Source organism: Psammomys obesus, unplaced genomic scaffold, assembly GCF_907164565.1.
Source record: "Psammomys obesus unplaced genomic scaffold, mPsaObe1.curated_primary_1811, whole genome shotgun sequence".
NCBI classification, from domain to species: Eukaryota; Metazoa; Chordata; class Mammalia; order Rodentia; family Muridae; genus Psammomys; species Psammomys obesus.
The window spans coordinates 275,305-302,617 of record NW_026587382.1 but is presented as its reverse complement, the minus strand read 5'-3'; the positions used below and the strand labels follow the sequence as shown (position 1 = coordinate 302,617).

Below are 27,313 nucleotides of genomic sequence, written 5' to 3'. Positions count from 1 at the left end.
GGTACTCAAGCAAGATACTGAGACAGATTTAGGAATATCTACTTCAGACACTAATGTTATGATATGTTGTATTATATTTGCCAAGAAACTTATAGATTCAAAAGCATTTTCATGTTTTTAAAATCTCATTGGAACTTACTTCTCAGTGATCAAATGGAAGGTGAGACTATAAAATCAAAACCTGTTTGTTCAGTGAGCTGTAAACACCAGGCTTCTGTCTCCTTACTCCCCGTTTGCTCTGGCTTCTCCATTTTTAAGGGTCTGTGTCGGGCCACACTGTGGTGCAAAGGTGGGCAGGTCTCAGTACTGCCTTCGTCCCGCTTACTGTTACTGCTTTTCATCTTTTAGTGGGAATACATGTTCTGCCTTGAAATAGAACTATTTTTAAGGCTTCAGGACGTAGCTTACTGATAGCCTAGACTGCATGGGTGGAAGAGTGGGCATATTCCAGAGGTTTTTCTTACGAGTTTTCCTGTGTTCTGGCCAGAAAGCTCATGTTAAAGGGCCGTTGTTTAGACAGAGCAGCATGCTCTTCAGCCAGAGTGGGTTCTTGGCCCATTATGGAGAATCCGCTTATATTTGGAGAAATATCAGGCCTTCAGGCATTCCCTTCATAGTTTCAACTGACCACTGAGTGACTGCATATCAGAGACTCAGAGCTAAAATGAATGAGCAGGTGTTCCTGTGACCCAAAGAAGTGAGTATCATTTCTGTGGTACCTAACCACTAGGAGAACTGGCCAGTAACTGAGGTAATAAGACACTGACAGTTTCAGTTGTGTAATGTTTTCCCCTTTTCCACCCACAGGCTACAACTGCCAGGTGAATATTGATGAATGTGCCTCAAACCCATGTCTGAACCAAGGAACCTGCTTTGATGACATTAGTGGCTACACTTGCCACTGTGTGTTGCCTTACACAGGTGGGTACTGCATGTGCCCGTGGGGTCAGAGGGCTGCTGGTGCATGCCCCGTGCTGGGCAGTGCAAAGCCCCGAGTTTCAGTGACTCAGGTCAGTGATGCTGCTCTGAGGACTCAGGCTCTGGTGTCGCTCATGGCCTTACAGACTATATCTTGAGCTTTGAGGAAACGTAGCGGGGAAACAGCTTACTTTCCTCATGCTTCTTGGTGTTTGTGGGCTTTTATTTGTTTTCATGGTGCAGGGGACTGATGCCAGGGCCTTATGCCTGCTAGGAAAGGGCTCTACACCTCAGCCCTGTGTATTTGTGTTTGGCTTTTTAGAGTTGTATATGGCCAGAACCTGGTGCCTAGTTGGCCCAGCAGTGTCTGTCCTTTTCACACTGTGACACGATATTATGGAGAAATTCATGCTAGTGTGTTTTTCTTTCTGAGTACAAATTTTTAGGGTGACTATTTCAGTTGGTTTTCTTGTAACTTGACTTCAGAAGCAACTGAGTGGTCCTGTGAGATGCCTCCGTGGGTAAAGGCACATGTCGCCAACCCTGGAGGTTGAAAGGATTGGGTCTACAATTCATCTTCGGAAAACTAATGTGATTTAAGAACATACTTCGGTCTTTCCTTTAATGAAATCACTTTATTTTTTTAATTTTTCTCTTAAGTTTGTATCAGTATACTAAGGCAGGAAGCATTCATTGGTGGGCAGATGTCAGCATGCCATTGATATAAGCAGAGGTTGCCTGGCAACAGCTGCCTCCCCGTAAGAGACTGAACTGAGTCTCCCTGTTATGTTGCTGCTGTTATGAATTGTGATGTAAAAACATGGTATACAGGAAAGCCGATATGCACACGACCCATAGGTTGACAACCAACGGGACCTGAGGAACACCTGCTCCTTTCAATATTTGCCTGATGTAGCTAACCTGGTGACCTCTGGCAGCTCATTTATCTCTCTGAACCTTCTTCATAAGTAATAGGAAAATCAGGATAGCATGACTTTATAGCGGATTTCTGTGGGGAAATGCACTCTCAGTCCTTCCTAGCACCGAGCGAACCCCCAGCCTCGGCTGGCTGCCATCGCAGCAACATAACAGTTATGAGGTAGCAACAAGAATAATGTTCTGGCTGGGAGTCACCACAACATGAGGACCTATATTAAAGGGTCACAGAATCTGGGAGGGGGAGGACCTTGAGTGTCTTGGCCGTGCTGTAGACTGCGATTCTGAGCACATCTAGGTTTAGAGACTCAGGACACCATCTTTTCTTTGGTTGATTCCTTATCACAGACTGTCATTTGCTTTCCAGGCAAGAACTGTCAAACAGTCTTGGCTCCCTGTTCCCCAAACCCTTGCGAGAATGCCGCTGTCTGTAAAGAGGCCTCCAACTTTGAGAGCTTCACCTGCGTGTGTGCTCCTGGCTGGCAAGGTAACGGCGCCAGTGCATGCTGTACTTGAAGTCAGCCGACCAGGTGCTCAGAGGACACGTGGGTGACACGGGAGGCTGGAGGCTGTGGGAGCCTGTAATCTTTACACAGGAGCTGCTGGCTGGAAGGACTCATGACGCCTTCCCAGATTTCATCTTTGCAGTCCTTAAGTAGCTGAGACACTCCAACCCAAGAGTTTCAAGCGATGAATAGCAATTGGGAGGGATTTTTCAGGGACATGGAGGCCTTTCTGGGACCTCCTGCATCAGACCAATCAGATGTTTGTTGAGAAGTTGCAACCAGCCTGCTCTAAGCTCACGCTGCTTACAACTCACACTTACCTGAGCTTATACCACGCCTTGATTTCTGTGGGACCCACCCCTAAAGACCAGCTGTTGATCATCTTTTGTTTCTAGGTCAGCGCTGTACAGTCGACATTGACGAGTGTGTATCCAAGCCATGTATGAACCATGGCCTCTGCCATAACACTCAGGGCAGCTACATGTGTGAGTGTCCTCCCGGCTTCAGTGGCATGGACTGTGAGGAGGACATCAACGATTGCCTTGCCAGTGAGTACACATGCCCCCAGGAAGAAAGCTCACAGAGCGAGAGTGTGCAGTGTAGGCTGTGCCCCTCACACTGACATCAATACTCCAGACTCTGGTGCTCTTAAAGCTTCCTTCTGAAGCTGCTGTCTTTAGAAATGAAAGTAATAGAATCTGTTTTGGGCATTTTTCTACAGCATTTTAAACACTGACCAAGTAGGGACAGGGCTGTGGTAGCTTTGTGAGAACACAGATTTTTGAAGGGCAGTAAACATAGAAAAAAAAATCACAAGTGTTTTAATTGTAGAATTCATCAAATTTTGCCAAAACGATAACCCAAAAGGATCAACCATAGTGAGCACTTTCTTCCTCTAAAAGCCCTTCTGTAGCTTCACCTTCCATTCTGTAACCACGCCTTGTCCCGTGCCACCACAGACCCACTTCTGTCGCCGCAGATAAATTAACACTTTTGACTGCTTTATATAGATAGGGCTGCATAAGCGTGCTCTTATCAGAATAGCAGCTCGGGCTGGTTTCCTCTGCTTTATTGGTGAATGGTCTCCGCCTGGCTGTGCACACTGAGGATGCTCAGTCCTCAGCGCCGACCCTCAGAAGCCCAGAGTCTAGGCCTCTGGGTTTCAGAATAGTCACACTTGGGGATGTGACCAAGTAGAATCACGAAGTTCTTTCATGTTTTCATATATGTCTTGCATGCACAGCCTGGAGGTTGTGTGATATAATTCTTTTAATTCTTTTAATACATCTGTACCCTGACTGGGGTGTGAATTTTATTTCATCTTGTGGCATGATGTTGACCCTCAAGGGGTTTCAGATTTTGGAGAACTTTGCATCTCAGATTTTTGGACTATTTTTGCCTGCCCTATGTATTGTTTATTTGTTTGTTTTTCCAGTTTTTTAGGCATCATGGATAGGGTGTTAGGAAGGGAGTGAGGATGTGTGGCTTCATTCTCTGGGGTAAAGCCCTCTGTGTGGAATGAGTCATGCTGTTCCTGCATGTCCTACCGATAAAACACACCAGTGTTTTCTAAGGTGCTTGCACCATTCTCATTGCCACCGGAAAATTATACGGAAGCGCTACTTGGGCCCTATGTCTGGAAACACTTGGTGCAGTAGTGGTTTTAGCTCCCACACTGTGTACACACTGCGTCTCACCGGTCTCACCCTCCTGACAGTGGTGCTGACCGCCTTTGCTCATGTTCTTGGTCTACAAGCCAATCTTTCGTGGGCTGTCCATTTAAGTCTTTCACACATTTGGAAAACATTATTTGGGTTATTTCTCTTAATTTTTAGTTCTTTGTATTTTCGGTTTAAATCAACTGTCAGGTGTTTGTTTGCCTTGTAACTATTTCCAAACACGTTGTTTTTCTTTTGAAGGGAAAGATGACACTGTGTTTGACCATTTTTTGTAGTTTATGGATCACATATCCAAAGCCTCTAAGGTTTGCCTCCTGTTTCTTCAGAGTCACATACTTTCTGCTTTTTCTTCTTGATGACGTTGTGTAAAACTGGTATATAAACACCCTTCCAAACAGTGAGACATAGAATCTTTTTTTTATTCTTGCCTAGTTTTTAACTTTTTTAGAAATCAGCCTTTTTGTTAAGTTATTTATTTACTTTACATCTAGATTGCAGCTTCCCCTTCTTCCTCTCCTCCCAGTCTTTCCCTCCCCCGTCTCTTCCCTTCAATCTACCCCTCCTCCCCTTCTCCTCAGGGAAGGGGAGGCCTCCCATGGTTATCAACCAGCGTTGGCATACCAAGTTGCCGTAATACTCGGTGTATCTTCTTCTGTTGAGGGTAGACAAGGTAGCCCAGTTAGGGGAAGGGATCCAAAGGCAGGCAGTGTAGTCAGACACAGCCCTTGCTCCTGCGGGTAGTGGCCGCACGCACGTAAGGACCAAGCTGTCATCTATTACATGTGCCTGTAGGGGCCTAGGTCCATCGCATGCATGCTCTCTGGTTGGCAGCTCAGTCTCTCTCGGCCCCTAGGGGCCCAGGTTGGTTGATTCTGTAGGTTTTCTGTATCCTTGACCTCTCCGACTCCTTCAGTTCTTCCTTTCCATTTTTTACAGATTCCCCAAGCTCCACTTAATGCTTGGCTGTAGGTCTCTGCGTCGGTTTCCATCAGTTGCTGGGAGAAGCCTCTCTGATGACGTTTATGCTAGGCTCTTATCTGCAGTGTAGCAGAGTATTGAAAATAGTGTCAGAGGTGGGCTGGCTCTCATGGCATGGGGTTCAAGCTGGAGCAGTCATTGGTTGGCCCTTCCTTTAAATTCTACTCTATCTTTTATCCTGAACATGTTATAGGCAGGACAGATAGTGGGTCTAAGGTTTTGTGGCTGGGTTGGTGGCCCAATCCCTCCATTGGAAGGCTTGCCTGGTTCCAGGATGTCACTGGCTCAGGCTCCACATCCCCCATGGCTAGGGTCTTAGCTAGGGTCACCCTCACAGAGTCCTGGGAGTTTCCCCTGTCCTAGGTTTTTAGCTCATCCCAGAGATTCCCCACGCCCCCATCCAGTTGTCTTTCCCAGTGTGCTCTCTCTCTCTCACTCTGTCTCTGTCTCTCTTTCTCCAAGTCTTTAATTATTTTAGTTTGGTTTGGATTGAGCTTTGGTAAAATGTATCTCAAAGATCTTATCTTTCTTAGTTAGGTTTCCAGTGCTCTGATAAACAGCAACTGTGACCAAAAGCAACTTGGGGAGAGAAGGATTTATTTCATTTTACTATTTATAGTCCATCACTGAAAGAAGTCAGGGCAGGAACCTGGATAGAAGGAGCTGAAGCAGAGGCCGTGGAGGGGAGCTGCTTACTGGCTTGTTTCCCATGGTTTGCTCAGCTGCTTTCTTATAGAATCCTGGACCACAGTAAACTGGGCCCTCCCACATGACTCATTAATAAAGAGAATGCCCCCACAGGCTTGCCCAAAGGCCTATCTGATGGTGACACTTTCTCAGCTGAGGTTCCTTCTTCCCAGATGATGCTGGTTTTTGTTGAGATGACCAAACACCAAACCGAAACAAACAAATAAACCTGTCTGGCACATTATTTAACGAACCTGTTTTCATATTTTCTGGCACAGATTCATTAATAATGTCTTATTTTGCTCTCAATAGCTGTAAGATGTGTGGTGACTTTTATTCTTGTGTCTAGTACTGATCATTTTTTTCCTTTTCCCTTCGAGAGGAGTCTCTGTCTGGGTAGAACTCATTTCTCACTCTTACAGCTCAGGCTGACCTGAACTCACTGTACAGCCCATGCTGGCCTTCAGGTGACAGCAGTTTTCCTGCCTCGTCTTCCGAAGTGCCGGGATTGCAGTGTGAGCCACCAAGCCTGGCTCTTTTCTTCTTGAACGTATTTTTGGCTGTGTTAAAGGACCCTCTGATAAAACAGGGCCCACTTGACCCTTCAGTTCATTGCTTAAGTTTTCGTTCCACGTTTGTGGCAATTTCTGCAGTTATAGCTTAACTTTGCACATGCTGACGGCTGTGCCATGTTTTCCTGCTCTGATTTCTACGTCGTCAGATTGTACATGATTATAACTCAGAACCTGTTGACATTACTGTGGATGGAGGAGCTCTAAGAATAAGTGTGTGATTTTAAAAATAATTAAGAAAACACTTGTGTCCGAGGCTACCTAAAGTTTAAAACAAAAGAAAGTGAAAGGGAGAAGCACAAGAAGGTGATTGATTCATACAGTGTTCATACAATGTTCTGCTCTCTCAGCCCCCATAAACACGTTTTGAAAATACTGGTTAATGTTCGCCATGTTGTATGTGTTAAGCCACGTAATTGAGATACATATATGTAGAGGACCAAGTCAAGTTTTGTGACTCTTCATTTTATAAGATAGTGTTAATATGGATTAAATTGATCTCTGTTGTCAAGCAGATAAAATCTCAGCCAAGTGTTAATTGATTCACTTGTCATGGCAGGGTGTCATGTCAGAATGAATGTAAAGAGGTAGCATATGAAAGTTGGAATGGCGCTTCTTAAGGGTAGGGCTTGGCCTGGGTCATTTGCCTTCACAGTGCTGCTGTTCTGAGTTCCACTTGTTTTTGTCATGGCTCAGACCCTTGCCAGAATGGAGGCTCCTGTGTGGACGGAGTGAATACTTTCTCCTGCCTGTGCCTTCCCGGCTTCATTGGAGATAAGTGTCAGACAGACATGAACGACTGTCTGAGTGAGCCCTGTAAGAACGGGGGGACCTGCTCCGACTATGTCAACAGCTACACCTGCAAGTGCCCCGCGGGATTCCATGGGGTCCACTGCGAAAACAACATTGATGAGTGCACGGAGAGGTGAGCAGGATGTACCTGGGTGCCACAGCTCGCAGGCAAGGGGAGCATGGGGAGGAGCCTTCACAGCACAGTGCTGGGACTGGAAAGCGAGGTGACCCCCCCCCCCCGACCCATTCCACATTCCTCCCTCATTGCTCAGTTTTTGAAAGACATGTAATTAGAAGGTCAAAGGTCAGAGGTTGAATAGACCATCACTTATCACTTAGTGGGATAGACCATCACTTATTTCCTGCTATGGAGCGGAAGAGCCATCGATTCTGTTCTTTTCTCCTGTGGTCTCTTTGTTCCAGTTGCAACTCAACCTAAAGATGTCTCTTTCTTTGTAGGTCTATTACCACTGTCTAAGTAGTTTTTGGAAAGTTTGTTTTATTTCTTTTTTATTATTTGAGCATTTGTTTATTCTCTTTCAAAAAGAATCTGGAGTGAAAAGCTATTTAGGACTTTTCATGTAAAGCCAGTTGATTTAATGATAAAATATGCTATGTGGAAACCCACAGGACTGGGTAAAACTTGGAAAGCACTGCTCTCGTTAGTACTCTAGACAACTCTGCCATTTAAATATCCCCAAGATGTTGGTGGAAAAGAAGTTAATACTCACTGTAACCTCGGTCTAATTTAGAAGGCTGTAAAACTTCCTGGGCATGGGCATTGGAGTCTCGGAGATGCTTGTCCCACAACACCCTAGATTTCAGAAGCCAGGCTGTACAGGAGCAGCTCGGGGCCGCAGAGCACAGAGCTGATACCGTCTCCCATTCACTCCTCAGCTCCTGTTTCAATGGTGGCACGTGTGTTGATGGAATCAACTCTTTCTCTTGCTTGTGCCCCATGGGTTTCACTGGTCCTTTCTGCCTCCATGACATCAACGAGTGCAACTCTAACCCGTGCCTGAATGAGGGGACGTGTGTTGATGGCCTGGGTACCTACCGCTGCACTTGTCCCTTGGGCTACACTGGCAAAAACTGTCAGGTAAGCAGCTTCCCTCCTGCACCCGGCTCCGCACAGTCGCTGAGGACTCTGTCTAGTTTCTAGGCAGGGTGAACCATTGGAAAAGAGAGGGCTGTGCATCTCAGGTGGTCCCCGAGATGAATCTGAGCCACCTTCCTGATAGCTAGAAGATTCCAGACTGGTGACACCAGCAATGTGATACGGGTTAACAAGCCTAAGGTTGTTTGAAGAGGCTTCCCAAGAGGAAAATATGGCTGGCAGTGAGCACATACCTTTTACAGTAGAAGTACAGGAAGAAAGGTGTGTTAGCTTTCATTGCTGTTACAGATACCATAAGAAAAACAACTTATAGGAAGATTGTCTGGGCTTGTGGTTTTTAGAGATTTCAGGCTTCTCTGGCTGCTTTTGTTAATGGACCTGAGACACGGATAAGTGTCACAGTCACAGGAGCTGATGTAGGAGTTTTTTTCACTTCATGGTGGCCTTGAAGCAGAGAGGGACAAGGAGAGGAGGAGGGGAGGGTAGGAGAAAGACAAGGGAAGGAAGGGAGGGAAGAACAGTGGGAGGGAGGCAGGAAGATGAGACAGGGGAAGCCAAGAACAAGTTGTAGCTCCCCCAGACATGTGTGACCCACTTTTCCAGCCTCACATTCCCTCTAGCTTTCAGAGTCCTTCAGAGATAATACCACAGTTGGGAGCTGAGCCCTCAGCGCATGAGCCTCTGGGGCCATTTCCTGCTCATCACTCACAGGACAAAACAATCAAAGCAAAATCAGTAAATACCCAGTACAGCTAACAGGGTAATGCTTTGCAGTGTCATGACATAGCTATAACCAAACTGTGTCTTTAAAATTCAAGTATATTAATATAAATCGGTGTATAATCTTTGGATGAAAGGAGTCCTCATAGGAAATTAATCTAATTTTCAATTCATGGAGGAGAAACAGCCCTCCCTTTAACCCCCAGAAAGGATAGTTTCTAACCTTCCCAAGATCCCATGAAAATGGTAATTTTGCTGCCTTATGTCTTCAGCATTTATGCAGGTTTACATCTTCTATATTACTAACAGAAGTCAGAGAGCTCATGAATTCATGACTAACTAGCGGGCACATCTGGTAACAGTGGACATGGAACCAGCTACCTCACCATCAAAGAGCTTGGTGCCATGCTCAAGAGAGTGAGCAGTCTCTACCAGGCAACTGCTTCCTCTAACAGTGTAGTGGCCAGTGCTGGTCTTGGCCCCATCCCACCCTCCGCTGACCGTCTTTCAGCCAGCAGTCTGTCAGGAATGCCACTTCCCTCACTGTTCTTCATAAGCCTTGTTTTGAAAATAAACTTTTGGATAGTTTAGGCTTCTGAATTGCCTCATATATCCATTTCCCCATAGGCAGGGCTCATCAAGATGCATGTCCTGCAGGTTAACGTAGGAGGCCTAGGCCCAGATAGCAGCTCTAGCTCTTTCCAGCTCTTTCCAGCCTTGCAGGGAAGGCCATATATGCTCACTTAATCATGTCTAATGCTGTGAGAATGACAACTTCCAAAGTTGTTAGGTTTCTGGGGTTAAGGGCTTTTAAAATGACACTGGTCAGACAAGTGGTGCTGTAAAGAGTACAAAGTACATCCAGGACAGTGGGCCCAGTTTAAGGCTTGGATGAAGGCATCCCTTTCTTTAGAAAACCAGTCTTTTTCTTTGATATCTTGTAATATACTGTAACTTAATGACCTCCTTTCTGATATCTGGGTTTTGATGCATGTACTCCTTCACCTCTGCTTCAGACCCTGGTGAACCTCTGCAGCCGGTCTCCATGTAAAAACAAAGGAACGTGTGTTCAGGAAAAGGCAAGGCCCCACTGCCTGTGTCCGCCTGGCTGGGACGGTGCATACTGTGATGTGCTCAATGTGTCCTGTAAGGCAGCAGCCTTGCAGAAAGGTGAGGCCCACCCCTAAGCGTCAGGGACTGACACGTGTGCTGGCATCTTAAAACAGATGGTGCTGAAGGGACAAGGCTCTGGAGAAAGGCTAGATATTACAAAGAGGAAGGTGACTGAAAGGAATTAAAGTGGTTTCCACTTTCAGAACATGTTTATTTTTTAATGCAAGTGAGTTGCTGAGGACTGGGGAGAACTTGTCAAGAAGGAAGAAATGTCTAAGCTAGCAGTCACTGGCTCACACCCTTTTGGTCTGAGCCTGACGTGTCACGCTCTCTTCTCTGGTGTCTCAGGAGTTCCTGTTGAACACTTGTGCCAGCACTCGGGCGTCTGCATCAATGCTGGCAACACCCATCACTGCCAGTGCCCCCTGGGCTACACGGGGAGCTACTGTGAAGAACAGCTTGACGAGTGTGCGTCCAATCCCTGCCAGCACGGTGCCACCTGCAGTGACTTCATTGGAGGGTACAGATGTGAGGTGAGAGGAGGGGCAGAGGCCAGAGGGCTGCCAGAGAAGAAGAGCGGTATAAACTCATTATCGTAGTGTTTACCAGCCACTGTTTTTATACTCAGCCATGCTTTCACATAGCTCTGGTAAGACGTTTTCGTAGAGGTCTGGACCATCTTCCCTTAACAGGCTTTGCTCTCTGTGTTGGCATCCTGCAGGCTCACTGAGGGCAATAGTCCCTTGTGCTTCCTGAAGAGCAAAACAGTTCATCAGTCAATTAATCATTCTCTCAAACAAAAAAGCGTGCCCGCACCTGTTGTGCCGTAGCCCCATGTTCAGTGTCACTGTGGGTAATGTTTAAGTATGTGTCCTTTTCCAATATCTGGGCTGATAGAAGTTAGAGCCAGATGTTAACCAAACACCAGAACGGGAACTTGAAACCCACCAGACCACCAAGTGACAACAAAGGGCCCCTCTGCTGCTACCTCAGTTGTTTATCTCACAGCAGGCCGGCATCTGTTAGTTCAAAAGCCTGCCGGTGCTGAACTCAAACTTTTCCACATCTGATTTTTTAAAGCATAGCCCAAATGAGCAGGATTGTAGCCATTTAATACTGCCTGCCTAGTGCAGCCTGCAAACTGACACGCGGTGTATCATTGCCAAGATCAGGCCTGGAGCTCAGAGAGCCAGCGCTGCCCCAGGGAGCTTCCCACGGAAAGACCGGTGCTGCTAGGCCATCGAACCATCGAATGTCACCACCCCTGGTCTCGAGCTCCCTCTGTGGTGGCCCCTCTTTCAGAGTTTGCTATCCTCTCCCCTTACTCTGTAGTCTTGTGCTATGAAGGCCTTCCCCTGCATGCAAAGCCAGTGCAGTGGTACCTAAAGGAAACTTCCCCACAAGTGTCTTTCTTCCTTATCAACTCTGGTTTCTTCCAGCCCCTCCATCTTTTTTTTTTTTTTTTTTGCCCCTGCTGCCACTACTCCTGTCATCCAAACGTGCAATGGGTTCACAAGCTGTTTGAGTCTTCTGGAAATAACCCTCAGAATGTGTAGTCCTTGCCTTCTTTTAAAGTAGCTTGCGGGCGGGCGGGGGGTCGGGCTGGAAGAGCAACAGGTAAATGTGAGGCTGCGCAGGGAAGTGGAAGTGAATGTGGCGGATCAGAGGGACACACAATTGCCTAGAGGGGTGAGAGGCACAGTCATAGTAACCCTGACCTCTCGCTTGGTCCTGTAGTCTGTTTCCAGCACTGACCCCGTTCTCCATGTCCTTTTCTTCTGGCAGTGTGTTCCAGGATATCAGGGTGTCAACTGTGAGTATGAAGTGGATGAGTGCCAGAACCAGCCATGCCAGAATGGAGGCACCTGCATCGACCTTGTGAACCATTTCAAGTGTTCCTGCCCACCAGGCACTCGGGGTATGCAGTCTACAATTCTCTTTTCACCAAGGCGGTTCCCTCAGTTACACATCTATTCTTAGTACTGATGCAATTTAAAAACTGAGACAATTAAAAACAACAACAACAACAATCTAGCTTCATTGTAGCTACATGGCTATCTGTCCTCCCTCACTCTCTGCTCTCCTGCCAGCTTTGGTTCGTGTTTCCAGTTAGTTGTTTGCTTGTTTCTCAGCTTATGTTCCAGGAAACAGAATGCAGAATGGACATAACATTGTAACAAAATTAGCCCAGCTAACAGGGGTTCTTGGTGCTTCAAGAGAATCAACCAATAGCCTCTTTTAAAAAGTGAATCCACATAGGCCTGCTTTTTTATTTTTTTTAAGCTCGCCAAGTTTTGTCTCCTCCCTAAAGTGAGGGAGTCCTTGAAATGAAGATGTTTGGCTGCTGTCCTAAGGAGGCTGCTGACAGAAGGCAACGCTCCTGCACTTGCTCCTGCCCATGACTTACACCCCTAGACTGTGGACGGTAGTAGATCCATACGTTGGCTCTGAGCATTGCCGCCTTCTCCAAACTGTCTGCTGGAGAAAGTATTGCATATAAGAAGACACTTGGCTGCAAAGGTTCCAAGTGGCTGGCGAAAAGATGGGAAAGGCTAGCCACAGCAGCATCAAACAGAACAGACTTTCAGGGAAGGCTTTGTGCTAGCTTAGTCTTTTGTGTCAGTGGATCTGGGTAACTTTTCTTCCTAGTGATCTAGTTAGACTAAATTAAGACATAAGAATTCCCCATTCATGAGGCTAAAGGGAAGGGAGAACTGAGGGTCGGCCTGTAACTCTTCTCAAATTTATTACATGGAAAGGAGGGTTGTTTTCTAGAAATAGGAAACTCCATGGTTGAAAGAGTTGTAGTCTGTTCTAGGTCATTACTGGTTTATTCCTTTGTATTCATCCGTCCATCTATCCATCCATCCAGCTTTTAAGACAGGGCATTTTTTGAGTAATAAATCTAGATGCATAAAGTATGAACTGAATTGATTCTGTCTTCTCCTTTGGACGGTTCATATCCTCATTCCCTCAACCACTCCCCCTCTCTAGATCTGCCTCTCCTCTTCTCTCCTCCAGTTCCTATCTCCCTCTCCATTTCTTTCTCCCTCTCCCTCTGTCTGCCTCCCTTTCCCTCCAGTCTCCCTCCCCATCCTTCTCCCTTTCACTCTCCATCTGATCCCTGGTCCTCCTCCCTTCTTCCCCAGTCCCTCTCCTTCTCCCATCCCTCTCTCCCCTTTCTCTCTCCTGCTCTTGTCCTCTCTTTCCTCGTCCCTCTTCTCTCCCTCATTACTCCTCTCTCTTCCTCCTTCTTCGCCCCCCTCTCTCTTTCTGTCCCCAGAATCCCAAGAGGCCCCAGCCTCAAGTGCACTGATGGCGTGCAGTGCCATGCCTGAGTAGTTAATGCCTTTAAATAATGGCATTGGTTAGGACAAGCTACAATTCTGGTAGTAGCTAATTACATATCTCAAATGTCAGACAGTACAATAGTGGTTTTGTTGGGGGAGTTTTTGTTTGCTGTTTTGGCACTAAGACGCTGACAGGTGTTGGGTTGTTGCTGTTCTCTATGTCTTTGGTCTGTAGGCTCCAAAGCTGCCACAGGAAAGGTAGAGATAAGGTACAGGGCTATCCAGAAGTTTTCACTCAGTCTGGAAGTGACACACATCACGTCTCTAGAAGTGTGTGTCAGAACCACTCACCAGTGTTCTTCCGTGGCCTAGGGGAACCCTAGGGGGAGGGCGTGGGTTTTGTACTATGCCACAGATTTGGCCAGTTAGACACATCCAGTCTCCATATGGAACGTCTCCTAAGACAGTGGGATCTCCCTCTCCCCTCTGTCTTTCTCTCTCTTTCCCTTTCTTCTTTCTCTTTCTTTTGTTTTTGTGTTTGTTTGTTTGTTTTATTTTTTGAGACAGGATTTCTCTATGTATCCCTGGCTGTTCTGTAGACCAAGCTAGCCTCAAACTCAGAGATCCACTTGCCTCTGCTTCTGAGTGCTGGGGTTGAAGACATGTGTCACCACTGCCTGGCTCCTAAATACTTCTAACTGCAACTCAGAATAATAATTTAGTATATCTATTGATCTCTTGACAATTTCTAAGCCAGCTCCTCATGTGTCGTCTCACTGAATTTTTGCTGCTGTGGTCTTAGCTGTTAATCTTATTGATGGCCGCGTGATACCCAGCTTTCCTTGGTGATATTCCCAAGATTGCCTTTTAGCGGTCTGCTACAGAGTGTGGTCTTCAGTGTGTCCTACCTGAGTGCTTTTGGATTATACCTCATGTACTTGTACTTTCCAGGTACTGAAGCAGTGTGTTTGTTCTGACTTGACCTAGCTGGCCCTCCATGACGATTCCCGGATACCCTGGGGTTTTCTCACACTGGAGTCACAGTCCTTCAGTACTCCTTATCACTTTACTCCCAGGCCTTGGATATTGGCCTGCTTACACCTCCTGCTCCTCGGTGCGCAGGCTAACCGGAACACTTCCGTCATCCCTCCTGTCTGCATCAGGCTAAGAATGAGGTCACTCACACTTGATAAGCTAGTGATAGTTCCATCCACACAGGAGAGGAAGCTTTCTACTTATTTTACTCAGGGTGCCAAATATCAAATAGCCTATGAAACACATACTGGCTTTGTTTGTTTCCACTTTCTGGTTTCCAGTTTAATCAGTGACTAGATAAGGTGATATATGCATGTAGACGGGGATGAATATGTCCACACATGCATAGAAAAAACATGCAGTACAAGACACTCCCTCTGTATTCATCTGCCCCAGCGCTGCTTTCTCCCTTTTGCACATAAGCAGTCAGCACTGTTAGTTTCTTATATGCCTCTAGAGGTTTTAAAAGGTTCTCGTCAAAATTGTTTTATGTGTATAAGAGCAAAATACAAAGTTAGTTTGTATTTTCTAAACTTTTAACTCTGAAAGAGACATCGATTTTTCTCTTGACCTTTTTACTTAATTGGAATATTTTCCTATCGAAATAGGGAGCTTCTTCAGTATTTTTTCATAGCTTCAGAATTCCCTTTTATGACAACACTATGTATTGTGTTTAACCAGTCCTCTAGTGATAGACATTGGGCTTTTTTTTTTTTTGCACACATATAAGTATATTTTGCAGAATACATTTTCAGAAATAGAGCCTACCCAGACTGGTACACTGAGCGGTCATTGAAGTGGTGGGACCGGCTGTATCCTCTCAGCAAGGCACCTTCCTCTGAAATAGTCTTCAAATTCTTAGCAGGATGTTTCCACTCTTTTAGTTTCTTTTAATTAAAAAAAAAAAAAATGATACATTTATCCTCTTTTAAAAGAAAAAAAAATCAATGTTTTTAAAACATAAAATGCTCAAAATCTAGTTCCAACATAGCCTCTGTAGTAACTAGAGTATGTTTTTTTTTTTTTTTGAACTGTTCTCATATTTTGATTGGAGTTGATAAGTGATGGAAAACTCACAGTGTTCCCTAAGCTTTAACTCCTGTGCCCTTGAGATGGGACAGTAGTTCCTGTGCTTTCGAGATGGATCGGTCATTCTGCTGCCCTGGATCAAGTGGAGAACACCAGAGCCTCAGTGTGTGCCCTCTTCCTGTGCTGCTCCCCAGGAAGGGGCAGCTGGCATGGACTAAGACTATAATCTAACTGACCTTTAAAGAACCACAAGGGCTAAAGATAGGTTCAAGAGATTATTCATAATTCCCCATCTCTCTTCTCTCTCATAGGCCTGCTGTGTGAAGAAAACATCGATGACTGCGCTGGGGGCCCCCACTGCCTTAATGGTGGCCAGTGTGTGGACCGGATTGGAGGCTACAGTTGTCGCTGTTTGCCTGGCTTTGCTGGGGATCGGTGTGAGGGGGACATCAATGAATGCCTGTCCAACCCATGCAGCTCCGAGGGCAGCCTGGACTGCATCCAGCTCACCAATGACTACCAGTGTGTCTGCCGCAGCACCTTCACTGGTGAGAACCTCTCAGTCCTGATGTGCCAGAGGCTGAAGTGAGCAAACTAGGATCTGTGTGGGAATGTCTGGCCTCCTACAGAAAGCAACACCAGCTTTTTCCTTAAGTGTGTGCACCATGGGTGTTATAACCTGGCTCATCTTTGTCTTTGCTTTCTCTGAGGAACTCTTTTGTGGTATATGGATTACATCATGTTATGACAAGAATATGAAAAATAATATGTTGGAGTAGAGGAGAAAATTATTATTTTTAACTGTAAAATTATTATTTTACAATTTTCAATTTTGATAAACAAGACTTAAAATCTGCTGTCTTCATCATATTAAGGCTACTGTGCAGGAGCCCTGAGCGCAGTCACACTGCAGTGACCGCAGGAGCCCTGAGCGCGGTCACAGTGACCGCGGGAGCCCTGAGCGCAGTCACAGTGCAGTGCTACAGACATTACTGTACATCCTCAAACTCTTTTACATGGAAATGCTGCATGTTTGTTTTCAAGAAGCATCCTGCACCTTTTGACACATGATGTGGCATTTGCAGTTTCTGTTCCTGTCATCTTTCTAACCCTGGGACCTAGAGAAGGTTGGGGCTTTTGGGACACTGAGAGGAACAGGTCCAAAAAGCAGCTGATGAGAACCAAAGTGAAGCTGCAGTAGTCATGATCGTTCTTGCACAGCTAAGGCTTGGCTAAGAAGGCACAGTGATGGTCACGCGCTGTGTCAGAACAGGAGCTCTCTCGGGTGCTTAGGCACTCTGGGGAGGAGAAGTGAGGTGGCTTTTGGAGGCTGAAGTAGTTATCAGTACATAGATGTAGCATGCTCATCAGCTTTGGAATCTGCCTTGTGCTTCCTGGGACCTGCTTAGATTTCTTATGATGGCGGGATCCTCCCATGCTGGACATGTGATAACAGCACAGGCCTCTTAATCACTGATAGTTTGCAGTGTGGATGCTGGTCCGTACTGAGCCCCTGTCTCGCCTGCATGCCTTCCATTATCCTTTCTCTCTCATTCGTCAATGTGAAATATGTTCTATCCTTAAAAAGCTTGGAATTCTAAAAAGAATGGACGGGATTTCATAATATGGAGGTTGCCTGGATGTAATACCACCAAACAAAAAGCTGTGCTTTCTGGCTATTGTGGCTGCTGGGATGGTGTGGCTCCTGTTTCTTTTATCGCCTCTGAGGATGCTGCTATTTCAAACACTGACCAGTACTTTAAAAAGAAAAGGTAGTGAGAAGGAAGAGAGGACGCCTGAGTGAGTATTCCCCAGTCAGGAAGCACTGTCTGTTCATGTCCACACAGGTAGAAAGTGGCCCACTGAGCTGTGTTGTTTGAGATGTCCCCACTAATGATCAGCAAGGAACTCCTGACCCCTCTGTCCGTGTATTGGCTGTTTTCCTGCAGTGTCTGCCTCTGTGATGTCGGAAGTGAAACCTTCACATTCTTGTTTCTTAATTTGGAGTGGCGAAAGTACTACTATTTTGTTTTTTGTTGTGTTTTTAAATTTCCAAATGACCACAGGGCAGATAGGGCCTATTTCCTGCTATTAGCCTAAAGAGCGTAGCTGTGCCCCACAATTCCTCCATGATCCCAGCCACTTGTTGAGTTTATTGGGGAGCAGCAGCCCTCAGGTGTCCACTGGCTTAGAACTGGAACTGGAGGAGATGAGCCAGGGAAAACTCATGTGTTTTAAAGCAGCGCAGCAGATCACACAGAGGCAAAGCAACCAGGAAGAGGTGAAAATTCCCTCTAAGCCACCAGTCCCCAGTTAGGCACATGCGTTGACTGAAGGGACCTGCTCCTGTGACATGGCTGTGCACCGTGCACCAAATGCTGCTAACAACATCCCTCAACTTAACCAGCGCAAGCATGTACTAAAGCTGAGCGGCAGCTGCTGTCGGAGGGGATTGAGTTTTTGTTATTCCTGGAATTCTTGTCACTTTTCTGCCTGTCCTTTTGGGAGTCGGTCTGGGGTAGATAGTCCTCATGTGCTTATTGCTGTGGCAAGACAGTCAAGGGACTGGTCTGACCAGAGATGGAGTCTTTGCATTGAGGTCCACTGAATGTCCTTTTGCAGTCCTGTAGGCTTAGAACTGGCCTGGCCTGCTTCTTGGTTGCATCTGACACTGGTTCCTGTCCCTGTAGGATAGTGGCTAGTGCCTCTGAGTTAATAGTCCTACCTTTTAAAACTGCTGTTTCTTTTCTGTCCTCAGGCCGCCACTGTGAAACCTTCCTGGACGTGTGTCCCCAGAAGCCTTGCCTGAACGGAGGGACTTGTGCTGTGGCTAGCAACATGCCCGATGGCTTCATCTGTCGCTGTCCCCCAGTAAGTGGCCTGCTGCTCCTCCATATGCTCTGAGATTGAGCCCCCGTGCCATGCCCCTAGAATCGTGCGAGGGTATTAGTGCCTCAGAGGTGGTCTGGGTCCTGCCTGTGCTCAGTTGTGCTGGCGCACTCAGCAACCAAGCTTCCCAGTGTTGTGCTGCTGCAGCTCCCCTGCCACGCTGGGTGGGCGAGCACCGCTCTCTCCTCTTCCTCAGCAGTGACCGTTGCGAGTAAATGCTTCTCAAGCTAGAAGGAAGCTTGACCTCAGCCTTTCCAAAGGCAGAAGCTCCCATATACAGAGAGCGCTGTGTGGGGTGATACCTAGGTAATGACCTTAGGGTGACAGCCACATTCTTCCCATGGGCCATCAGCCCTCCCCTGTTGGCCCATTTGAAGAGGTCATTTCTAGAACAGTAAATGTGAATCTTATGACCCATGTTTAGTCTTTATCTCTCTCTCTCAGAGTGTAAGGGAGAGAGGGGCGAGCTCTTAAGTGCCATCCTCTTTTCTTTACCACTTCTTACAGGGGTTCTCCGGGGCAAGATGCCAGAGCAGCTGTGGCCAAGTGAAGTGTCGGAGAGGGGAGCAGTGTGTGCACACTGCCTCAGGACCCCGCTGCTTCTGCCCTAACCCCAAGGACTGCGAGTCAGGCTGCACCAGCAACCCCTGCCAGCACGGAGGCACCTGTTACCCTCAGCGTCAGCCTCCTTACTACTCTTGCCGCTGCCCTGCACCATTCTGGGGCAGCCACTGTGAGCTCTACACAGCCCCCACCAGCACCCCTCCTGCTACCTGTCTGAGTCAGTACTGCGCTGACAAGGCTCGGGACGGCATCTGTGATGAGGCCTGCAACAGCCATGCCTGCCAGTGGGATGGAGGTGACTGTTCCCTCACTATGGAGGACCCCTGGGCCAACTGCACCTCGTCGCTTCGCTGCTGGGAGTACATCAACAACCAGTGTGATGAGCTGTGCAACACTGCAGAGTGCCTGTTTGACAACTTTGAATGCCAGAGGAATAGCAAAACCTGCAAGTAAGAGCCCCAGGCCTTCGGGAGCCGAGGGGGGCTGTCACTAATACACTCAGTCTCCTGTGCTCGCTCCTAACCACTCCAGGCCTTCAGGAGCCGAGGGGGGCTGTCACTAACACACTCAGTCTCCTGTGCTCGCTCCTAACCACTCCAGCGCCTCGGCCCAAGCTGCCTCTGCCTTTGAGATGGTGCCAGCCTTGTCCCATCGCACGCTGCCCCGTTTTCCCGTGCTGACAGAGGGCCGGGATTGCTCACTTCGTAACCATGCCCTCTCTATGCCTATCTCTGCCTTCACACCTGCTGCTCTTGTGACCTCCTGGGGGAAATAACCTTGGAAGTGGCATTGCCACTCTCAGGCAGCCTCCAGCCCAGCCTGCCACGGGATGGATGGAAAGGTCTGTACCACTCTCTCTTTGCTCATTCCTTTTATTAAGACTAGTTTTTTTTCATCTGATTAGCAAGCATGAGCTAAGGACTCTTAGCCCTTCTGGTCATCAGTGCTGCAGATATGGTCTCTATGGTAACTTTCCTATTAATCATTGCACTTACCCACAAGTGATTCGCAACAGCTTTGTGGGGGCATAGGTGTTGTTAGCGGTCTTTTCTGGAAGGTTAAAGAACTTGCCAGAACATACATAGCTGTTTAAGATGCCTATTTTTGATCAAGCAGATGGTAAGTTCTACCAAGCCGCACAGATAACAGAGGGTTAGGGTGGGCAGGGAAAGGAGGGTAGAGAAATATTATGCCTCACAGGAAACTCTGGAGTTCTGATGCTATTGTTGACAGTTCAGTGGCAGTTACAGTGTGTGTGTGTGTATGAGTGTTTATGTGAGTGTGTATGTTTGTCTGTTTGTGTGTGTTTATTTGTTCTGAGTCCTACGCAGTGCAGGCTGGCCTTAAATTCCTGAGTCTTGATCTCCCGACCTCCTCCTTCTACCCTCCCCAAGTACTGGTATTACAGGCATGCATCATCACACCCAGAGTTTTCTTGGCATTTAAAAGAGGGTGTTAGATCTCATATCCTATATGAACATCTCTCTACCCCTTACCTTCTTTAATTGTCTTACTCCAGAAAGAGAAAAAGAAACACATCATTTTGGCACACTCCTCTGAGTAGCACTTAAACAGTTTGGGGTCTGGAGCAAGCCCTGACACCTACTTGTAGAGCCTTTGTCACTTATGGAGGCAGTGAAGTAGAGGGAAGTCTGAGCATGCTGACATTCTTATAAAAAAATTTCCAACCTCATAGTATTGGCTGACTGGGACCCGCTAAACCCATGCAAGATGCCTACAGCTTTATTCCTCATTCAGGAGGCTCAGGATAATGTTGCCTGACAGTTATATAGCCCATGGTGTTGGGGTACTTGATTCTTGGGAAGTTTCTCTAGGCCTTGGGGACCTGATGGTGAGCCAGAAAAGATGGGTAGTGATGCCTACAGTCTTTCCAAATGGAAAACCAAGTGGAGCCCGTGCGTGTTCTGAGACCCGTTCCTGTTCCTTCTCTTTCCTGTCTAGGTATGACAAGTACTGTGCAGACCACTTCAAAGACAACCACTGTGACCAGGGCTGCAACAGCGAGGAGTGTGGCTGGGATGGGCTGGACTGTGCTGCCGACCAGCCTGAGAACCTGGCAGAAGGCACCCTGGTCATTGTGGTGCTCCTTCCCCCTGAACAGCTGCTGCAGGATTCTCGCAGCTTCTTGAGGGCCCTGGGCACCCTGCTGCACACCAACTTGCGCATTAAACGAGACGCTCAGGGTGCCCTCATGGTGTACCCCTACTATGGGGAGAAATCAGCTGCCATGAAGAAGCAGAGGATGACACGCAGGTCTCTTCCTGAGGAACAGGAGACGATAGGGTAGGTTTGAGTTTCTGGACTTAGAACTACGCAAAGGACCAGTGCTTCCAAGGAGATTCATACAGCTGAGCACTTTGATCCACAGTACAAACACTTAGCCCATCAAAATAAAAAACTTAAATAGAATGCCCCTCCATTTCCAACAGACGTCCTAGCCACTTATATGTCAGGATAAGGATCTGCCTTAATGGAGAGGTCCTGAAAGATAAGCTAGAGCAAGGAAGACGCAGGTGTTGGCAAGGACTTGTCAGATCTGGGATTCGTAATCTTTCTCCAGAGTTGTCTTAGAACCTTCATTCACGATGCGTCTTTTGAATTCATTATGGCTTCACCTTCAAGGCCCTTCATTCATGTGCTTGACAAGAGCAGTAATCCTCAGTTCTTATATCGTTCACGTCCAGCTATTGGTTGATCATTTATAATTTTCAGTCCTTGTGCCTCCGAGATGCGAGTGTAGGCACAAAGGAGAATGAGGCCCAGACATACAGAGGCACAACTGTAGTGAAGAGTAAGCACCGCTGAGCAGGTGGGGTCGGGGCGAAACACTGGAACCCGTAAGAATGGAGCTCTGCAAACCCACTTCCCAGCTACCTGTTACGTCTCACCCCATCAGAAGGCTTACGTCAGCCAGACCACAGGATGTGAGCACTCCTGGGTGGGGACCCAAGCTCAGCATCCGAATTATCCTCCTTTCTGAGTTCTCTCTCCCAGAGGTGGAAAGCTTGCTTCTGAAGGAGGGGTGTGTGGGCAGAATGAGCCTTTCTGACTGAACCCACCAGACCTGACCCTTCATTTCTCCCCCCATCACCCCTCTAAGCTCTAAGGTGTTTCTGGAAATTGACAATCGACAGTGTGTTCAAGACTCAGAGCAGTGCTTCAAGACCACCGATGCAGCAGCAGCTCTCCTGGCCTCTCATGCCATCCAAGGGACCCTGGCCTACCCTCTGGTGTCTGTCGCCAGTGAGTAGCATTGGCGTTTAAGGGGAAAGGCTGGGAAGAGACCGCAGCGGGCCTCACCCAACACTGCCCCATGTCTCTGAACTTCCAGGTGCATCTGAGGTTCCAAGAAATGCCCAGCTTCTCTATCTACTGGCGGTCGCTTTTGTCGTTGTCCTATTCTTCATCCTGCTGGGGGTGATCATGGCAAAGAGAAAGCGCAAGCATGGCTTCCTCTGGCTGCCTGAAGGTTTCACCCTTCGCCGAGACTCCAGCAATCACAAGCGCCGGGAACCCGTGGGGCAGGATGCTGTGGGGCTCAAGTAAGAGGGTTTGAAAATAAGCCACTGTTCACAGGGATAAGCAGAGATCAGCAGAAGGCCATATTACTGAGTCACAGTTTCATATTCCAAACTATTGTAACGTGGTCCATTTCTGTCCACAACTCCGATGGCTTGTCCAGGCCTCTGAGCATGGCTGCCTCTTTTCTGTGCACACAGGTTGTAGTGGTGTTCAGCCCCCCCCCCCCCCCCCCGAGACAGAGAATGCTTTTGTCGCAGTCTCTTAGCTGATAAGAAGAGAAGGGGTAAATGCTCAGAAATGTCACGTCGCATGTTGCCCGTCGGGGCAGGCAAGGCGGCCCAGTGGGGGAAGTGCCCATGGCCAAGCCTGATGACCTGAGTTTGATTTCCAGAGCCATGTGATGGAGGACAGAACTGACACCCTCATGTTGTACTCTGAGTGTGTAATGTAATTGAAGGGGCTGGAGAAACACCTCAGTAGTCAAGAACATAAACTGAGCTAGGTCCCCAGTACCCATGTTGGGTGGCTTCCCATCCCTGTCACTCCAGCTGCAGGGGGATCTCACACCTCTGGCAACTCACATTCTCAGATACGCACAGACACATAATTTTTAAAAATATTAAGGTAGTTTTTAAAAAGTGCTGCACATCCTATCCTTGTTGGACCAAATCAGAAGGTAGCATGGGAATATGAGGGGAACTGTTGAAAGGTGCTATATCTGTTCAGCCATCACCTCTGTTCTCATTTCTCTCCGAATAATCCTCAGGAATCTGTCAGTGCAAGTGTCAGAGGCAAACTTGATTGGTTCTGGGACAAGTGAACACTGGGTTGATGATGAAGGACCCCAGCCAAAGAAAGCCAAGGTAAGCTGTCCTGGGCAAATCCATATTGCTGGCCATCGTGTAACTGCATTCTAAGTTTCTGTCTTTCCCAGACAGTGGCTTTCCCAGATCCCCATGAACAGCATGGACCTTCAGAGAATTGAGTCTTGGTTGCCTATGTATGTTCTTCAAGAAACCCTTTAAAATAGTGAAGGAAGCCTGCCTTCTGGCCTGGGTCATGCCCACATTTGCTGAGTCAGGACTGGGTGTGTGGGCACTCATACCTCCATTTGTGGACACATCTCTGTAAGAAGAGATGGAATTATACAGTGAAGAAAGCCAAGAGCGTTAACTTCCGGGGAGGTCACTGAATATGGTGATTAAGAACATTGCTTTAAGCCAGATGAGGTCCCAGCATTCTGGATGCTGAGGCAGGAGAATCTCCCTGAGCTACCTCTAAAACCAAGCCAAACAAACAAACAAAACCATATTGCTCTAGTTGCCCTGAAACATGTATTAGGTAACATACAGACTGAGCAGGTTGTATTTAAAGATAAATATGCATTTAACAACAGTTAATGAAAAACAGAGGACTTGATTTAAAAGAGAGCAAGGTGGAGGATTTGGAGAGAGGAAAGAGAAGGGAGAAATGGTAACTATATTATAGTCTCGAAAAAAAATGAAAAAGTAAAAACAAGAACCGTTGCTCTAGTCGTCAGCTCCAAAAGCCTGCTGCTTTATGGCAGTTACTTAGAACCTCTTTGTGTTTAATAGTCCTTGTCTAAAATAGCAATAATAATAATTAAAGTAGTAATAATAAATAATAATAATAGCTCTTTCCTCTCTGAGGCATTAATCCAACAGTTGCTAGAATGCCTCTTGCCTATTTCCTATTACAGATAAAGAATTCAGTAAAGGGCAGATATGTTTAAGTTCACGTGTTTATTTCTCTTTGTCTTCCGCTCTGAGCTTAGTACTGCATTTAGTGCAGCCACCACCTTGAACAAGGCTTATTCCGCCTTTCAAGAACCTTCCAGTTGAAAGAAAAACAAAATATTGCATGCTTTCTCTCATGTGCAGAATCTGTATTTAACTAATAGAGATAAATAGAACAGAAGCAGTATACACAAAGGGAGACTCTTTGAAGGGAGGAGAGGAGAGGGGTTATGGGTGAATGTATCAGCAAGGTACAATGATTATAATGGTATTTTTGTAAAAACCCAATATTTTGCACACTAAAGTTAAATTCTTTTAAAGAAAAAAAGATAAATTATGGTCTCTGGTGATATGGTGCCATTAACATGTACCACATGGCCAGCTGAGTAAAGAGAAACAGAGCTTAAGAAACAAAAACAAAAACAAACAACCAAAAAAACAACTAAAATCTGATTCCATATGAAGAGCAAATAGAAGTCAACCAAGCAATGATGGAGGAGATCATCATCAGCAAGGAGAAGAAGCAGCCAGAGACCCAGAAATGGGAATATAATGCTTTGAAGATCTAAAAGTAGCATATTAGGGCTAGAGCCTAGAGTCTGGAAATGGACTATGGGAGAACTGCCGGGATGCACAGAGGTGAATGGGAGCCACAACTGAGCAGTGGGAAGCCACGGTGGTGAGTGATTCAGAAAGTCAGGGCAGGAAAACAAGGAACACAGAGCGGAGGTTAGAAGGGATGATGGGAGACTCTGCTGCTCCTCAGCCCTGTCAGCAGCTTCTGGAAGGCTAGGGTTAAGGCGGGAAAACTACTTCCCTATGCAGGCTGAGGATGAGGCCTTGCTGTCAGAAGATGACCCCATTGATCGGCGTCCCTGGACACAGCAGCACCTTGAAGCTGCAGACATCCGCCGGACTCCATCCCTGGCGCTCACTCCTCCCCAGGCAGAGCAGGAGGTGGACGTTCTGGATGTGAATGTCCGAGGCCCAGGTCAGTACTGGTCCTTAACCTCTTCAGTTCTGTGTGGTTGGTTGGTCAGCGTTTTCCCACCTGCTCAGGTGCCCCTGCCGACTCCAACAGACACTAAATGAGCTTGAGGAAATGAATATGTGAGAAATAGTCATGCAGAACCCGGGGGACTATGAGGTTCATTGCTCAGTGAGTAAAAGTGTTTTCTACAAAAGCCTGCCTATCTGAGTTCAAGCTTCAGAATCCATGTAAAAATGGCCTCCACATGTATGTTCGTGCACATGTGCGCACACACTCACATACACACACATCCTATACCACACAGAAATCTGTGCATTGAGGCACATGTGCACATCTCTTACTCATACAGTAAGATAAATAAATAAGTATTTTAAAATTATGGGCTGGAGAGAGGCCTTTATGGTAAAGAGCACTTTGCTGCTCTCACAGAGGACCTGGACTCAGTATCCAGCACCCATTTGGTGACTTATATCTGCAACTTCAGTTCCAGAGGATCCAACACCATTTTCTGCCCTGCATGGGCACTGTGTACACACGATACAGATATACATGTAGGCAAAACAGTTGCACATTAAATAAAACCTCAATTTTTTTTTTCAATTGAAAAGTGCAGATTTCAAAGAAAGGGAAGAATTTTGCATTGCTTTGTACACAGCATCCTGAGAACAAGGAGGCTAATTGAGTTAGAATAGAAAAATAGTAAATGCCTTAGTCACCATTCTATTGCTGTGAAGCGACACTGTGACCAAAAGAAAGAGAGACAAACAGACAGTGAGAGACTGAGAAACTGGGCCTAGCATGGGGTTTTGAAAACTTAAAGCCCACCAACAGTGATACACTTTCTCCAACAAAGGCACATCTCCTATTCCTCAAACCGTGCTACTCCCCAGTAACTAAGCATTCAAATATATGAGTGTGTGTGTCGGCGGGGGTCATTCTTACTCAGACACCACAGCATCCCACAGCAGTGCACAGAGAACTACTGTAGCTCCTGTCTTGTGTGTAGAGGTTTGTTTATATTGTCGATTTAAAAATGACACATGATCGTCTTACTTCAACTGCAGCAGAAAAGCTTGTGAGCTTAAGGAAGAGGGCCCAGATCAGAGGGCAGCTGCTTTCCCCTACGCCTCACATATCCGGCATTGTCATGTAAAACCTGTCACGGTTGCCACATGGGCAGAGTTCCCTTCCCCTAGCATGATGGCATTCAGCAGACCTGTTTGCTAGTGGGCTAATCTGAGTACGCTTGGACCGTTCCCTCCCTGCAGATGGGTGTACTCCGCTGATGCTGGCTTCTCTCCGAGGAGGCAGCTCAGATCTGAGTGATGAAGATGAGGATGCAGAGGACTCTTCCGCCAACATCATCACAGACTTGGTCTACCAAGGTGCCAGCCTTCAGGCCCAGACAGACCGGACCGGTGAGATGGCCCTGCACCTAGCAGCCCGCTATTCGAGAGCTGATGCTGCCAAACGCCTCCTGGATGCAGGAGCAGATGCCAATGCCCAGGACAACATGGGCCGCTGCCCTCTTCACGCCGCGGTTGCAGCAGATGCCCAAGGTGTCTTCCAGGTAAAGAGCCTAAGAGTTGGTTTGGATAAGAAGAATGGGGTGGCTCAGTGGGTAAAGGCATGTCTTAGTTACTTTTCTATTTCTGTGGTGAAACACCATGTCCAAGGTAGCTTATAGAGTCTGATGGAGCTTACACTTACAGAGGATTAGCCCATGAGGGTGGGTTGAAGGCACTGTGGCAGGAACAGCTGAAAGCTCACACCCTGAACTACAGACAGGAGGTGGGGAACAAGTGGGAATGGCACCTCAAAGCATACCCCTGTGCCATACTTCCCCTGGCAAGGCCATGCACTGCCCAATCGTTCCCAAATGGCCACCACCTGGGCTCTAAATAAGCAAATACCTGAGACTTACTGGGCACATCTCATTCAAACCACCAATGCTTAGAGCCTGAGTTCAGTCCCCAGGACCCACATCATCAAAGGACAGAACTCATCATACCTGCAGGCTGCTCTCTGACCTCCACGTATTTACCATTGCATAAGCATGCCCACACACACTAAATAAAATCGCTTTTCTAGGCCTATAATGTTTTAGCTTTGCTGAAACACTATCTCATTGAACTAATTCAGAAGTCTTTGAGAAACTAATTATGCTTGATAGAAAAGCGAGGATGGCCAGCAGACC

At 47.0% G+C, this 27,313-nt stretch overlaps 1 protein-coding gene across 1 annotated transcript in view; it reads left to right on the top strand.

Moving 5' to 3' along the window:
- The window catches only part of Notch2 (notch receptor 2), a 138,332-nt gene that overhangs the window by 104,601 nt on the left and 6,418 nt on the right, over positions 1 to 27,313 (top strand). Inside the window, exons 15-31 of the mRNA XM_055603705.1 lie at positions 808 to 921; positions 2,222 to 2,341; positions 2,756 to 2,908; positions 6,973 to 7,201; positions 7,966 to 8,167; positions 9,922 to 10,075; positions 10,367 to 10,551; positions 11,804 to 11,936; positions 15,684 to 15,920; positions 18,131 to 18,243; positions 18,769 to 19,274; positions 20,788 to 21,129; positions 21,947 to 22,089; positions 22,178 to 22,388; positions 23,135 to 23,231; positions 24,951 to 25,116; positions 26,385 to 26,686. Of these exons, the coding sequence (XP_055459680.1) occupies positions 808 to 921; positions 2,222 to 2,341; positions 2,756 to 2,908; positions 6,973 to 7,201; positions 7,966 to 8,167; positions 9,922 to 10,075; positions 10,367 to 10,551; positions 11,804 to 11,936; positions 15,684 to 15,920; positions 18,131 to 18,243; positions 18,769 to 19,274; positions 20,788 to 21,129; positions 21,947 to 22,089; positions 22,178 to 22,388; positions 23,135 to 23,231; positions 24,951 to 25,116; positions 26,385 to 26,686 (3,407 nt within the window). The remainder of the gene's footprint in view (positions 1 to 807; positions 922 to 2,221; positions 2,342 to 2,755; positions 2,909 to 6,972; positions 7,202 to 7,965; positions 8,168 to 9,921; positions 10,076 to 10,366; positions 10,552 to 11,803; positions 11,937 to 15,683; positions 15,921 to 18,130; positions 18,244 to 18,768; positions 19,275 to 20,787; positions 21,130 to 21,946; positions 22,090 to 22,177; positions 22,389 to 23,134; positions 23,232 to 24,950; positions 25,117 to 26,384; positions 26,687 to 27,313) is intronic.